The sequence below is a fragment of the Octopus bimaculoides genome, chromosome 10 (genome assembly GCF_001194135.2).
Source record: "Octopus bimaculoides isolate UCB-OBI-ISO-001 chromosome 10, ASM119413v2, whole genome shotgun sequence".
Lineage (NCBI taxonomy): Eukaryota > Metazoa > Mollusca > Cephalopoda > Octopoda > Octopodidae > Octopus > Octopus bimaculoides.
The window spans coordinates 32,309,352-32,325,778 of NC_068990.1; the positions used below are offsets into that span (position 1 = coordinate 32,309,352).

Consider the following 16,427-nt stretch of genomic DNA (forward strand, 5'->3'; position numbering starts at 1 on the left):
AAAAAAAAAAAAAAAAAAAAAAAAAAAACCCCAGAAAATAGTTAACCTTGCATTGTATTTATTTAGTTATTGTTTGTTCTTAGAATTTTCCTACCAGTCTTATTTCTGTCTTTATATTCTATCATATCAAAGTTATTCCTTTAATTTCAACATTTTTCTTTTTTATTGCTTTCTATTATGTCCCATGTTTACAGTCTGCAGGTTCTTTCTATATCACTACTATAGCATTCATCCTTGTTACTGAGGCGTTGTCATTTAACTTCAGCTTTTGACAGTTGCTAATTAGATGAGTTCTAACGAGGCATTCAGCAGTATCGTTACACTAGATAAATTATGCAGAAGAAACCATACATATATGTATATATATATATGTATGTATACATACATACATACATACATATATATATATATATATATATATATATATATATATATATATATATATATTGAGAGAGAGAGAGAGAGAGCATATTTAACAATACAAAAGTTTTGATCATTTTTAGTTCTCTGCTTTTAAGAATATTTTTTTTTTTTTTGTAAATTTATGAAACTATTTTTTTGTTGTAGTTACTTGATGTTCTATTTCTAATTTTGTTTTATATTTTCTGAAGTATTTTCCATATTTTTGTTGTGTGCATACGTGTGCATGTGTACATGTGTATGTAAGAGAGAGAGAGAGATTCTGTTTTTTGACATTACTAATATTGCAATGTCTCCAAATATCAGACTTTATTGGAAATTGCTTTTCTTGTTCCATTTTCTTCAACCCCCACCCATTATTTCTAACGTAAACTGGAATTATCTATCAATACACATGAGCACACACACACAAGTGCAAGCGCACATACACACACACACACATACACACACACACACATGCCTCCACACACATGCGTACGCACACTTAGCAAAAATTAGATGAGAAAAAAAATAGATTTATATTAGAACTGAGTGAAGTGATTAGTCAGTTTTGCTTCCATCCAATTGTATTATCAGTTAGGTTCAGAGATTAAGATATTGTCTTTAGGCATCTCAATATTTCTTCTATTTTTATTCTTTTGTACAAGGAAAAATCTATGTAATGCAATGTGTATGTGTCAAACTCATATGCAAATGTCACTTAGTTTCTTGTGTGTATGTGTATGTAAACACGCATGCACGCACACACGCACGCACACACACACACACACACACACACACATAGAAATTTGATTCATTTACATCTGATTTTCTGTACCAGCATGGCTTAAATAAGCATATTATTATGGCATTGTTTTCAAGTCAGACGTCCTTCCTCTCGCTAATTCTTACTAGTTTTCTAGGTGAGGAACTTCTTATTTGACACATCTTCAAAAATGCAATGCCAGCCTGTTATTTATTTAAACAAGAAATGGCAGTAATATCCTTGTTTGTAGCTCATGACTTTTTGGGAAGTGCAAGTGTAAAAACACACACACACACACACACTATCCATACCGCCTCTTTCTCCCCATCTCTCATGCTGAGCTTCTTTCAGTTTCCTTCTACCAAATCCATTTACAAAGCTTCCAGAGCTATATGGAAGACATTTGCTCAAGGTGCTGTGCAATAGATTGAACCTGAAATCATGTGGTTGGGAAGCAAACTTCTTAACTATATATATATTAGGGACTAATAGACTTGACACCGTTCAGAATTCAGTGTGCACTCAAAGCAATGACTAGTAATATTACGAAACCGGTATGCTTTAAATCTCTTTAACAACTCACAATAATGACTTTTATTACCTTTATTCCTACGTCAGTTCATCTAATTGTATATATCTATCGTTACTTTTCATAAAAAGCCTTAACTGTTTTTTTGATTTCCAATGTGTATTTTCGCTTATCTTTCTGTTTACTTTCCCCTTACATTTCCACGTGTAGTTTCTATTTTGTTTTTGTAACATATTTCTATTATATATATATATATATATATATACAGTGTACATTTAAACACATAAGAGGTAGCCATCATAGGCTTCCCTCACGCTAGAAAGAACAGCTAAGGTCCAAACTTATGCTAGGGAGATCACTTCAAGAGTTATCCTTCTCATAGGATACATTCATACATGCATGCAAACACAGGCATAGCTACACGGTTAGGAAGTATGCTTCAGAAATTTTGTAGTCTAGGATTTGCTCCCACTCAATAAACACTGTTGGATGATATCTTCTACAATAGCTGTAAGTTAACCAATGTCTTTCGAAAGTAATTTGGTACATGGAAACTGGATGAATCATGTTTGTGTATGTATATGTATTCGCTTTGTCATTGTGTGCTGATGGTATTTGTCTATAGAAAATATGTCTCAGCAAATCTTACCTGACTCATGCAAACAAGGAAAAGTGGATGCTTAAACTGTGATGATACTATGCATATATAGGTGCCTATGTGTGTAAACGTGTGTGTTTGTGTGTGTATGTATGTATATATATATACATACATTTTTACTAGTTTATTTTGTCTTCGTCTTCGCCCCTTGTGCTATATGAACATTTATTGTGGTTTAGAGTCAAGATTTGACTGCTATTTTTCAGCGTGGCGGTATCTCTTAGATACCCTATATTATAATTTTAAATAATTGTATATATATATATATATATATATATATATGAGAGAGAGTGAGAGCAAACATGTGTCTGTACGTATGTGTAATATAGGTTGCATACATTACATACATAATCTTGTCTTTATTTAGCATTATTTTTGATATGCTATTTTTTTAAAAAGATTTATTTTAATACCATATTGTTTTCTCTTGTTACTTTGTTTCTATGGAAGATACAATTGAATGTACAGTCTAGGAAACGATATACACAACCTGAAAAAAAAAAACAATACTCAACTTTAACACTAAATATATGCAACCTTAACAGCAAATATACACTACCTTAATAATAGATATACACTGCCTTAGCAGTAAATGCATACAGCCTTAACAGTAATTATAATCTGCTTTAACAGTAAATCGTTCTAACCTTAACAGTGAATAAATGCAGCATTAGTAGTAAATGTATGCAATATTGACTGTAAATATATGCAGCCTTAGCAGTAAATAGACAGTTTCAATAATAGATATACATAGACACTACCTTAACAACGACTATATATAGCCTTAATATATACACAGCCTTAACAGTATATATATTACTCTTTACTCTTTTACTTGCTTCAGTCATTTGACTGCGGCCATGCTGGGGCACCACCTTTAGTCGAGCAAATCGACCCCAGGACTTATTCTTTGGAAGCCTAGTACTTATTCTATCGGTCTGTTTTGCCGAACCCCTAAGTTTCGGTTGTCAAGTGATGTTGGGGGAACAAACACAGACACAAACATATATATACACACACACACGCACATATATATATATACATATATACGACAGACTTCTTTCAGTTTCTGTCTACCAAATCCACTCACAAGGCTTTGGTCGGCCCGAGGCTATAGTAGAAGTCATTTGCCCAAGGTGTCATGCAGTGGGACTGACTCTGGAACCATGTGGTTGGTAAGCAAGCTACTTACCACACAGCCACTCCTACATGCATACACGCGCGCACACACACACACACACACACACACACACACTCACACATGTGATGGACTATTTTCAGTTTCCATCTAGCAAATCCACTGAAAAAAAAAAATTTATATGCAGAGTGTAAACCTATTACCTTTGGTAATAATGTATACAATGAGTTCAGAGGTTTATCTAAGATGCAGATAGGTAACACTGGCTTGTATTCTATATGAATCCGCATTAATCTTTCCATGTAAGAAATCACTTTAACAACATGTCTAGGGGTGAGAAACCTTAGGAAATAAGATATCTTGGCCTGCAGCAGTGCTGAAAATATGCAAAACTTAGCTAAATAATTGATGTCTTTCTCTGGTTTAAACTGTTCCTTAGGCTTTTGTCAATTTTTGTGAAGCAATGATGACCACCTTCTGTGTTAGAATGTATATTGTTTTTATTACTTCTTTTGTCAATGTCTTTTCTTTTTTTCTTTTCATTGCCAGGATTGTTTAGCCAGTGGCAGATTACAAACTGCAGCATCTTATTTGATCATTTTACAAAACTTGGAGAAGCCATCTGTCTCACGTCAGGTGAGTTCTCTTTTCCTTTTCCCTTTTTAAATTCTTCTTTTATATTCTTCTCTTCTCTGAAATGCGGATGATAATGATATCCTGGATGGAACTCAACAGCAACATGTTTGAATTTTATTTCCTTTAAATTCATGACATTTATACCTCTAATTTTTTCTAAATTGATTGCATTGTTTATTTTTTATGTGTTCCTTTTTACCTTCTTTTATTTAAATATTTCACACTGTTTACCCAAAGATTTATTTTAACTGCTATTATTATTGGCTGTTTATGCTTTCTGTAATTTTTAAGCAGACTTGATGGAAGTTTATTCTCTCTTGGATAGGATGCTAGTCTGTTGCAGATTAACTTTCTCTGACTGATGAACTAGTTTTAATATTTACTAAACAAATTAACCTCCTGTAGAAGATGGAAGACAAATACCTGCTATTACTTATAGTGTTATATTCTATAGGATACTAGATTATCAACAGTTATACCTTCATGTCTTCCAACAAAACTTCACAAAATAAGAGATAAATGGACTTCCGCTACAGAACACTAGTCTATCGTTGGTTTAACCTTTGAACATGAACCAATAGTATTGAATTCTACCAATCATCATTGGGAGGCCATTTACATACATTATGTAAGAAGATGTATGAGAAACATATCAAAGCAACAAGTCTTCCTAATTCAAAATCTGTACCAGTTTGAAACTTCATGTGAAATTGTTAAATCAGTCAATCAATATTTAAGAATAATCTTGGTAAAATTTGAGAGAACAATAAATCTGAAACATCACTGGAAACAAGTAGACAGCTACAGGCTGTGTTTCTTAGTTGTGAAAAACAATAAAGTTGGTGCTGATTCTCCAGCAAGATGTATTGTATGTAGTATTATTAGATATAATGTAACAGCTGGACAATATTGAATAGCTAATGAGTTTAAGGTGTTGGAATACTCACATGGTTAGGAGTTCAATCTTTACCGCAGCTACTATATTGTGCTCTTGAGCAAGTTACATTACTTAGCACATTCTGATTGATTTACATTAAGAAAGTTAAAGAATGATCCCATGGTTTAAAATTTACATTTGAGTAAAAGGTCATACCTTTTACATGAATATACCTACAAGGAAACCATATGGAAATCTTCATTAGTAGATTTTTCAGTCTATATGTTGGTATAGTTTCTTGTTTAAGAATACAATAAATTTCCAGCACATTGTGTCACCCATCATCTACCTTGTATTTCTTATGGTATTCACCTTCCTTCCTCTTGGACCCACATCACACATGTAGCTATTTGTCAACTTTCTTTGTCACACAAAATCAAGTACACATACGCACATACACGTTCTGTTATTACACACACACACGGACCCGCATGCACGCACACATACTTACCTCTCTCTCTTGCACTCTCCTGTCTTAGAAAGAACTTTTTCTCCACCCTTTCCCTTCCAGTCATTCCACAATATAACCTCGTGGATATCGTTGGCGATTTTTTCTTCCTCCGTCTTCCCTTCTTTGGACTGTCCTATGTTTCCGATGAAGAGCTCCGCTCGAAACGTCAAATTCTCTTTCTTTCCTTTCTCGAGTGTCCAGTAACACAATCTGTATCACGTCCTCGCATTGTTGTTTTTTGTTGTTTTTTGTTGTTTTTTGTCGTTTTTCTTTTTTGATACTAATCCACATACTACTGAAGAAAGATTTGATATATTTCTCATCATTGTATGATCTGTTTTGAGCATGGAATCTGCCAGTGTTTAGAATGCGTGCATCTTTATATGACATTTGAGCACACTTTGAGTTCATAAACAGAGTTTAAAGGATGACACAAGCTGTCTCCTTATTGGGCTGGCCAGTTAGTTGGTAAGGAAGGTCTCTTGCACCACTTGCAATTTGAATGTCAGCTGATGGGACTTTGAATCTGACTGCATTAACTTTCTCTGGTTGATTCAATTCAAAGTCTCCCCATTTATATCCAGCTTGATCTGGTGATCAATCTTGAATGAACTCAGTAGAGCAACATTGTTAATATCTGTGTTTGCTTGAATGGATTCTGGGAACACTATGTAATTAATTACATAATTAATGAGGAGTGACAAAGATACTCAATCCTACTGGACACAAGTTTTTAGCACAGATATTTGTCTCTCCTTTCTATTTGATCTGACTTTGGTTAGTTGGCTGGAATAATAAAGACTTTATCAGGTTGAATAGTTTCAGTGGTAAACCTATTTGCTATCATGATATTGTACAGTGACTAACAGTGCATGCAGTAGAATGTAATTACACAGTCTATAAAGGCAATGACTGTTGTAAAGATCATTTCTATTCCTATAACCATCAATGCATGAACATTTTGATTCATTCATCCATGAAAATGAAACATATATTAATGATACCTTTAAATACATTAATTAAAACATGTTAAACTAATATTTTAATACGACCCTATTGAGCAAAAGCACTCACTGTTTACTATAGGTGGTAATAAAAGTGGTTGGCAGGGGTGCATCTCTGCCCTCCCTTTCTTCATTTCTACTTCGATAAATCATTGCTACAGGAATAGTTAAAGAAACAATCTGCTGGTATTTCTAGTTCTGGTCATTCTGTCTTTATAATAACAGAACAGACTTTGGAACATGTTCTTCCAATTTTAAGAATTTTATGGAATTTAGCTGCTACATTAAAAAGGTCAGACAACAATGTTGTAAGTTCTTTTACTATAGCTGTGTATGTGTAATTGGATATGTATGTATGTATGTAGTTGGATGTGTGTAGATGACTGTGTATAAAAAAATGGATGGATGGATTGTATGTGTAAGTTCCTTTACTGGGTTAAGATTATACACGATTTTGTTAATGTATGCATTTCTGTGATTGTGTGTGTATATATGTTTGTATTTATATGTAGTTAGGCATGTAGTGTGTGTATTTATATCTAGCTGAGCATCTAGTACCTCTGTTTGTATTTCTGCATCTAGTGTGTATATGTGTTTGTTTTTACAGCTGAACATATTAGTGTGTTTAGAAGGTTGAGTATACGGACGTAAAATTGTAATTGTGTATCCTTTGGAATTCTACTCTGTATATGTGACTGTATATATGTTAGAAATATTTTGGGTCTTGTTTGCATATATATATGCATAATCTGTGCATAATTGTGCATTGGTATGCTTTTGTGTATACCTTTTTACATGTACACAGTTTTATGTGCATTTGCATATTTGTGTCTGATACATATCTTTGTATGTATGTGTATAATATTTATGCTTGCTTGTATGTGATTCCATTGTATGTCTTTCTTTCTCTGTGTGTTAGTGCTTATATCTGTGTGTAAATATTGTGAATTATTATTTTTTTAATTACATTTATGTCAAACATACACAGATAACATTTCTATAAGTTAATCCTCACCAGTTCCAACAAACAATCAACTTTGGTCACTTCTTTCCAGAGAATCAGTATTTTTCTTTTATTTTTCATTTCTTGCCAAACATTTCTGTCTATTGATGGAACATCATCATCATCATATCTCTCTCTCTCTCACACACACACACACACACACACACACACACACACACACGCACATGCACACACTCCCCCCTCTCTCTCCTTGTTACGAGAGAACTGTGTTCAAAGTTTGGTTTATTTTAAAATCAAATCCAATATAGTCTAAAAAATACAAAATCTATATCTATAAATATTACATTTCATAGTTGTTTTTTTTTTTGTTTTATTGTTTCATTGTGGTTTTGAAAAATCAATTTTTATCATTTTTTAAAAATTCTTTGATATATTCTCTTTTTAGCTCTTTTGTCTATTCACTTTGTTTACAAAATCATATTAATTATAAAATTATAGAATTGGCTTGATAATGGAAGTGATGGTAGGGGAAGCTGTAGAATTGTAAAATTGAATCTATTACCATTGTAAAAAGTTTTTTTTTTAGGTAAGATAAAATTTGCATAATCATGATGATGATGATGATCAATTGATTATCATTATGATGATAAGAATGATATTGATGTTAAGGGTGTTTATGAAAATAATACTGGTGTTGATGATTATACTGGTGGCACTGACGATGATGAGGATGAGGATGATGATGATGATGATGAGGATGATGAGGGTGAAGGCAGTGGTGGTGCCGCTGCTGCCTCTAATGATAATGAAGTTACATGTGTACAAAACCAATTACTTATTTTATCCACCCTTCAGGGCCTGTAAAATAAATACCTTATATATAATAAAAACTAATGACCATTAATTTCCTTAATTTCCTCACTGTTAATCAAAATACAGACAGAAAACAAAACCCCTTCTTCTCAAGTAAAAGATCCTGACATCTCAGTAGTCAGACATATTTTATACATTCTCTCTTTCTTTCTTACTTGCTCTCTCACTCACTCACTCTTTCTTTCTCTCTCTCTCTCTCTCACTCCACCCTTCCACTCACTTCCTCATTATTGATTTAATGTCTTCTTTCCATGTCTGCATGAAGTAGATTTTCTATGGCCACACACTCTTCGTGTTAGTGACCCTTATTTGTTTCCAGTGTAAGGTAATAATTTCCCCATGTATGGATATGTGTTCATGGGAGATTGCAAACTATGTTGTAAGGGATTAAAATAAAAAAATTAAGACAAGGGTTTCCACCCCCACCCTCTTGTGAATTGTGTCTATCCATATTTGATAGTGCACTGACTTGATCAGCACCATCTGTCATGTTTCCCTTCAGCCTCTGAGCCTCACAGCAGAGCTTGGCTCAATGTGGTGCCATCACTCATGACTATCTGTGCATTGGTGTTTTCCAGAGGCAGCCTCCAGACAGTGAGCCTCACAAATGCCACTGCAGATCCACTGTGAATTCTTTCAGCTTCCACCCACTGTCATGCCATGATAATGCACGCCACTTTCCATGCCATGTTGCCCTTAATGAAATCATAAAGCATAGCCTAGATTCTGCAGGCTTCCCTTTCCAGCTTGAGCCAACAGGGATAGTCTAAGAGGATGGTAAAAGGCCTGAGGGTATGACAATTTTCCTGTTCTGTGGCTGTAGGCCCCTCATCTGGGATGCCACTTGCTGTAAAACCTTCTCCAGTGACAACTTTGTGTGTTCAGCTAGCTACCAGTCCAAGCTCTGCTGCCCATCAGGCTAAGAAAGGCAATACCTTTTCCATTTTGTCTGCTGGAACCATGAGACAGTTTGAATTACAGGAAATTGTGAAAATGTAAGAACTTCGTAGCTCAATTCACCTGATAAACTGAATTTTCATCTTATATAGTACCTACTTGTGTACTCTTAAAAATAATACAAGTAACAACAAGAGTAACTCTAGTTGTCAGTTATAACTATGTACCTTTTGACTAAGTTCCCATCTTTTTTCCTTTTCTTTTCCTTTCTTCTTTTCCCCTCCTCTAGTTGTTCCTCTTGCCTCCCTGCTTCCAACTTTCTTTTCTTTATAGTAAGCTTATTTATTTATTTATATATATCTTTTTGTACTTATTATTTACTTGTTTTTCATGATACTCATTCACTCTTGTTTGTTAATTTTATTTCTCACCACAAATTTTTTTTAACTCTTGATTTCTAAAAGGTATTCTGATCCTTCTATTATGTTGATGCAGATCCCACAGTTGGGCCTCCCACACATTTTTACTGTTGGCTTTGTGGTTATTGTTGAGTGTAATTTGTCCTGGGTTAAAATCCTCTTCATTGATTTTGGGTCTCTTACTTTTGATGATGGTGTGTGTTTGGAGGATTTGATTCATCTTTGGGTCCCTCTTGAGTGTATATATATATATATATATATATCTTGAAAATCTCTACATATATATATATATATATATATATTAGTGTTGCAAGTTACTTACACTCAAAAAAAAAAAAAAAAGCACCCAATACACCCTGTTGAGTGGTTGGCATTAGGAAGGACATCCAGCCATGGAAACCATACCAAAGCTGACATGGAACACAATGTAGCTCTGGAGTTCATCAGATGCTGTCAAAGTATCCAGCATGGAAAATGGATGTTAGATAATGGTGATACAGAGAAGCTTCAGCTTTCTGAATTGTTACTCTGAGTTTCATGCTTCTTCTTATTTGAAAAATAAAAATTAGGATAGCAAAGTAGAGATATATGACAACAAAAAATATTTGAAAATATGTCAATATATGATTGGCCTCCAATATAATACAAGAAATACACTACAATTCATTATATATAATTGAGAGTGCAGTGACAGTGATGTAGAAGCAGCTCCAGTAAAATGACATCTTAAAATCAATAACATATTATAAAAATTAAATATATCAAAATATTTTAAATAAAAATAAAAAAATTGAAGAAATTTTCCTGGGTATTGTGAATCCAATAAACGGGGTAAAGATACCTGCTAGCCTGTAGAAAACTGAAGCTTTAATTAATAACAACGACAATGATGATGAACAATGGAACTGTCTGCAGCAATTAATTCAGATTTTCTGCTCAAAATTGCAAGATTGCAATAAAATGCTATATTTCTCACAGATGCATCAATCACAACTTCTGGAACATTGTTGTTGTTGTTGTTGTTGCTGTTGTTGTTGCTGTTGGCACTCCGTCGCTTACGACATCGAGGGTTCCAGTTGATCCGATCAACAACAGCCTGCTCGTGAAATTAACGTGCAAGTGGCTGAGCACTCCACAGACATGTGTACCCTTAATGTAGTTCTCGGGGATATTCAGCGTGACACAGTGTGACAAGGCTGACCCTTTGAAATACAGGCACAACAGAAACAGGAAGTAAAAGTGAGAGAAAGTTGTGGTGAAAGAGTACAGCAGGCTTCGCCACCATGCCCTTCCGGAGCCTTGTGGAGTTTTAGGTGTTTCGTTCAATAAACACTTACAACGCCCGGTCTGGGAATCGAAACCGCGATCCTATGACTGCGAGTCTGCTGCCCTAACCACTGGACCATTGCACCTCCACTCTGGAACATTAGACATTGCTAATATTGCTGGTAAGCTGGGAAATGCTATTTAACTCCCAGTGAGTCTGATCCAGAATAAATATCATCAAAGGCATTCCAGCTTTATCATTGTTTTTTAGTCAAGTATGTTGTATTTCCTCATCTTAAGATAGGAGAATGTGGTTTGAGGGAGATGTGACTGTTATTTATTACAGGATCAGTGAATAACTATGAGGTGGTGCCAAAAAGTTCCCAGACTAGTTCTGTAGTATGCCAACAGATGGCAGCACACAGTTGTGTGCACAGTGAGAATTAGCAGTGACCTTCATGAGGCAGTGTGCTGAGTGACATCACTGTGTTTATTTGGCAAGTTGTAAAATTGGTGTCTTTGTGATCACATGTGTGCTATAGTCTGCCATTTTGTCATGGACAAGAAGTTGGAACAAAGAGCCAACGTGAAATTTCTGTTAAACTTGGGAAGTCTACTATAGAGACTTTGAACACGCTTTGGCAAGCTTATGACAAGGAGGTAATGGGTTGTATGCTATGTTTTGAGTGGCATGGGCACTTGAAAAATAGAAGACTGTCCCTGGAAGACGATGAGCAATCTGGAAGACCTGCCATGAGTGTCACCTCCGGAAATGGGGAGAAAATTCATCAGCTTGCGCATCAGGATTGGAGAAGGACAATCAACAACATTGCTGATGTTGTCGGTCTGTCATATGGGTCTGTGCAGGCAATCCTAATGTCTGAATTGAACATGCAGCATGTCTCTGCCAAATTTGTCCTCTACCTGCTGACCACTGAGCAGAAAGAATATCATGTCAAAGTCTGTCAAGATCTCTGTCAGCGTGCCACTGATGATTGAGCCTTCATGATCATCACTGGTGATGAGAGTTGGGTCTACAGGTACAGCCCTGAGACGAAGCAGTCATTCCAATAGAAGAGCCTTTCATCTCCATGACCGAAGAAGGCATGACAGAGCTGCAGGTCATTTGAGAGCATGCTCTTCATTTTTTTCAACATCCATGGTATTGTGCATAAGAATTCATCTCCCAGGGTCAGACCATCAATTGAGAGTTCTGCTGTGATATTTGGAAGTGTTTGAGGGAGGACATTCGGTGAAAGGAACTGGATCGGTAGAGCGCAAAGAATTGAATTCTTCATGACAACAATGCACCCTGTCAATGAGCTCTCCTCACTCATGAGTTTCTCACCAAAAACAACATGGTATTGCTTCTGCACCTGCCCTATTCACCAGATTTAACACCTGTGGACTTCCATCTCTTCCCCCAAGATGAAAAGGCAGCTTAAAGTTCACCATTTTAGCACCATTGTCAGGATCCAGAGTGAATTGCAGAAGGTCCTCGACTTGCCTACAGAAAATGACTTTCAGGACGGATTCCAAAAGTGGCAGGAATGCGAGGACTGGTGTACTGCCATGCAAGGTGACTATTTCAAAGGAGATGATGTTAAAACTTAGGCAAATAAGTTATTTTTTATTAAACATAACTAGGAGTAAAGATTTTTGCCAACATAACATGGCAGTCCTGGTTTAGGATGAATGTTGCTGTAATTTAGCCCCAGCTGACTATATGACATGATCTGTGTATCGAAATTTCCGGGTTATTTCCCTTCATCAGCACAGAATAATTATTCGGCTAGAGGTGGCACTACCAAATTCTGTGCTGATGAGGGAAAATAACCCGGAAATCATGATACACAGATGTTGTTTTGAGCTGAGTGGGGGTGCTAGATTCCCTTGTTCGAAAATATAAGGACACAAATTGTATCGTATAGCCAGCTGAAGATGATGTCTCCTGGGGTTAAATTACAGCAACATCCATCCTAAACCAGGACTGCCATGTTATGTTGGCAAAAATCTTTACTCCAAAGAACTGTTGCTGAATATATCTCGTTGTGAGATTTAAAAATAGTAATTTTCTAAACATAACTAGTCCGGGAACTTTTTGATACTGCCTCAATATGTAGAAGTTATCTAGATGGGTTTAATAGGGGCTACCATGAGTCTGTTTATTTGGAACTGATGTAGTCATTGTTGTAATGTCAGAGTACTTATGCATGAGGGGGTTAGCTGGGATGTAAGGCAGTAGAATGAGATGACAGAAGTTTGAGACATATAGACAAATGCTGTATGCCTGAAAAATTTCCAAGCTATGTTGATAACAAGGTCAAACATTAAATAATGCTGATTATGAGAAATATAAACAACTGGTTCAAACAGAAAATGCTTCTGTCTGCCTCTTGTCTTTCCTTTTCTTTTCTGTTGTTATTGCTGCTATTTTGTGTAACTATCAGATAGAGATATCTGTGGAAAAGCTGAGAGAGATTGTTGTTTTGCAACACAGTAATGCCCAAGGTACTCTCACTTTCAAGGTCTTTCATCGCATTCCTACATCAACAACAAAAACTTTTTCAATAATAAGCAAAGAAATTCTTGATCAGCTGGCATTATTGGCAGGAATGTGGTAGATTAGAGGACCCAGTCACAGTTGGCAGGCTTTAGATATAAAAGGAAAAAAGACATGTATAGTATATGTGACTGTTGATATTTAGAGGGAGTATAAATAGTATGTATGACTATGAACATATTTAGAGTATGTAATAACTGACTGATATATGTATATTGATGTGCATTTATTTATATATATATATATATATATATATATATATATATATATATGTGTGTGTGTGTGTGTGTGTGTGTGTGTGTGTGTGTGTGTCTATATATATATATAATATATATATCATTGACTCATATGTTTATAATTGGTGTAGTAGACTATTCTTCAAATAAAAACCACTGTGTTTTAATGTCTCAAATATGCTTAAGCTGCCTTATAAGTTTGCTGTGCACACTGTGAAATAGTATGTCTGGTTTAAAACCATCAGTAAAAAAAAAGAAGGAAAATAATAGCAAAGTATAGGAAAATTCTAGCAATGGTGCAAGTTGAAACCAAAGTAAATTGAATTTAAAGAAAAGCTGTTGAAGTTATTTACAATCTTTTTGTACATTCGTTTTTGTTTTGTTTTATTTTTGTGTCCTTCAAATCCCTGAAATGACAAAAAAAAAAAAAAGAAAAATAATAAATTAACTAAATAAATAACAATAAAACAGAAAACAAAAAAAAAATTATTTATTGCTTTTTAGTTTTATTTTTGTGTTAGGATTTATTCTTTTATTTTCTGATAAATTATTGTCTGCTTAAAAATAGTGGAAAATGTGATTTATAGCCAAATTATTAAGACGTCAAATTGCCTGGAAATGATGGGGAGAAAAGTCAGGTGATTCTATCTGCACTCACTGAAGTTAAAGCATTTTCAATTCGTTTATTCTCTGTAGCTTTCTGGCTGGATGGCTTTTCTTTTAGCTGTGTTGGGGTATTAGAACACTGCTGCATAAGATATTACTCTGATGTCGTTAGGTCTGTAGCCGAAAGAGTAAATAGTTTGCATAAATCTCTTCCACATCACACTTGTCTGACACATCAAAATAACATTAGTTTCCCCTTATTTAGCTTTTCTTCCATTATTTTTTATCTTTTCCTTTTTTGTGAGCATTAAATTATTTGTAAGACACAAATATATGAAAATAATAATACACTTGCAGTTTTATATTGATTTCTCTTTGTCTCAGCTAAGAACCCCTCTTTTTTTTTTTTTTTTTTTCTATGCGAAGTGTTATAGTTGAGATAATTGCTTGGTTGTTAAATATTTTATCAACCCTTAGAGGGAGATTTAACCCCAGCATAGTTGAACCTAAAAAAAAATTACAGCATCAAACACTGTAAGAAATAAAAAAAATATCTAATTTTTCTATCTGTTTGTTAGCCATTATTGCTGCTATAGTGAGTCAATAATGATGTGGGGTACAGAATATGTGAAAATGTATCAATAAATGACAAAGATAGGATACTTTTGGAGTCACTTGACATTCCATTGTTACTTTGCCATTCTTACATTCCATTGTCAGCTGTGTTTTCCTGAAACTTCTCTATTTTTCTTTACTTCACATCTGCTGTTGATGTTATCAGTATAACCGTTCTGTGACACAAATCACAGAAAGGCATGAAAGCTTCGATGTCTTTGCGAGCAGATAATTAATGATCGTCAACAAACATACTCCACAAAAAAAAAAAAAAAAAAAAAAAAAAAAAATCTCCAGCACTGTAGTGTTATTTGTGTTAGGAAGAACAACTGAGATGCATTAACATACTACCAAAATTCATGATATACTAAGACCGTTTGCATTAAAACTTTCTCTAAAAATACACAGAAGCAGAATTTCTTCAGAAAATAAGTTGAAGAAATGGATTTCTCTTAGTTCACACCATTACCCATTCAATCACTCCATCTCCCTTTCTATCACTTCTTCATAGATTGATTTATCCTGACATAAAGACTTTGATGTTGCTTGAATTTCTGCATAAAATGTGAAACCAGTGTGTCATCAGTAAATACTTCTTCTTCTTCTTCTTCTTCTTCTTCTTCTTCTTCTTCTTCTTCTTCTTCTTCTTCTTCTTCTTCTTCTTCTTCTTCTTCTTCTTCTTCTTCTTCTTCTTCTTCTTCTTCTTCTTCTTCTTCTTCTTCTTCTTCTTCTTCTTCTTCTTCTTCTTCTTCTTCTTCTTCTTCTTCTTCTTCTTCTTCTTCTTCTCATGCACCTTCACTCTGTCAAATGTAATGCTTATTCATTCAAAATGTCTTGGATTAATCATGCATTGTCTCATAGCATTGAGATTTTGGTGATGTGATTGTATACTCTTTGAATGACATTGTAGGGTAGATGTGAGAGGTCAGATCTGACCAATTTAACATAAAGCAGGTAGAATATTTGGGCTGGATGTGTCTGGTTTAAATGCTAAGGTGTTAATAGGTTGTCTGACTGATTGACAAAGTCCCATTCATCAACACATTACAGTTTCTGATCTAAATGTGTTGTGTCCTCTCTACTTACCTATTCTACCACTGCTGCAGCAGCATCTGCTTCTCTGAATCAGTTGCATATCACCTCCTCCCAATTTATTTTTCTTGGGGGGGGTCACTCCTACTGTATCTCACCTATCAGTCACCACACTAACTGTTTCATTTAACACCCTCTCCCCTGAATATCAAGCCTCTGGAATTCTATCCTACTTTAGTTTTCTTCTTGGTATCAGTTTATAGATGTTCCATCTGAATACCAACTATATTGACTATAGCTGCGTGAAAAAGTGCCACACCCTAACAGTTGAGGGAACCCGTGGAAGAGGTAGGCCCAGGAAGACCTGGGCTGAGGTGGTGAGGCAAGACCTTCGTACATTGGGCCTCACCGAGGCGATGACTACTGACCGAGACCTTT

General features: G+C 35.0%; 1 protein-coding gene across 2 annotated transcripts in view; it reads left to right on the forward strand.

Annotated features, from left to right (window-relative positions):
• Positions 1–16,427, forward strand: part of LOC106874539 (guanine nucleotide exchange factor subunit RIC1) — a 245,149-nt gene that overhangs the window by 170,213 nt on the left and 58,509 nt on the right. For both annotated transcript variants that reach the window (XM_014922306.2, XM_014922307.2), the window contains exon 24: positions 4,040–4,126. In XM_014922306.2, the coding sequence (XP_014777792.1) occupies positions 4,040–4,126 (87 nt within the window). The remainder of the gene's footprint in view (positions 1–4,039; positions 4,127–16,427) is intronic.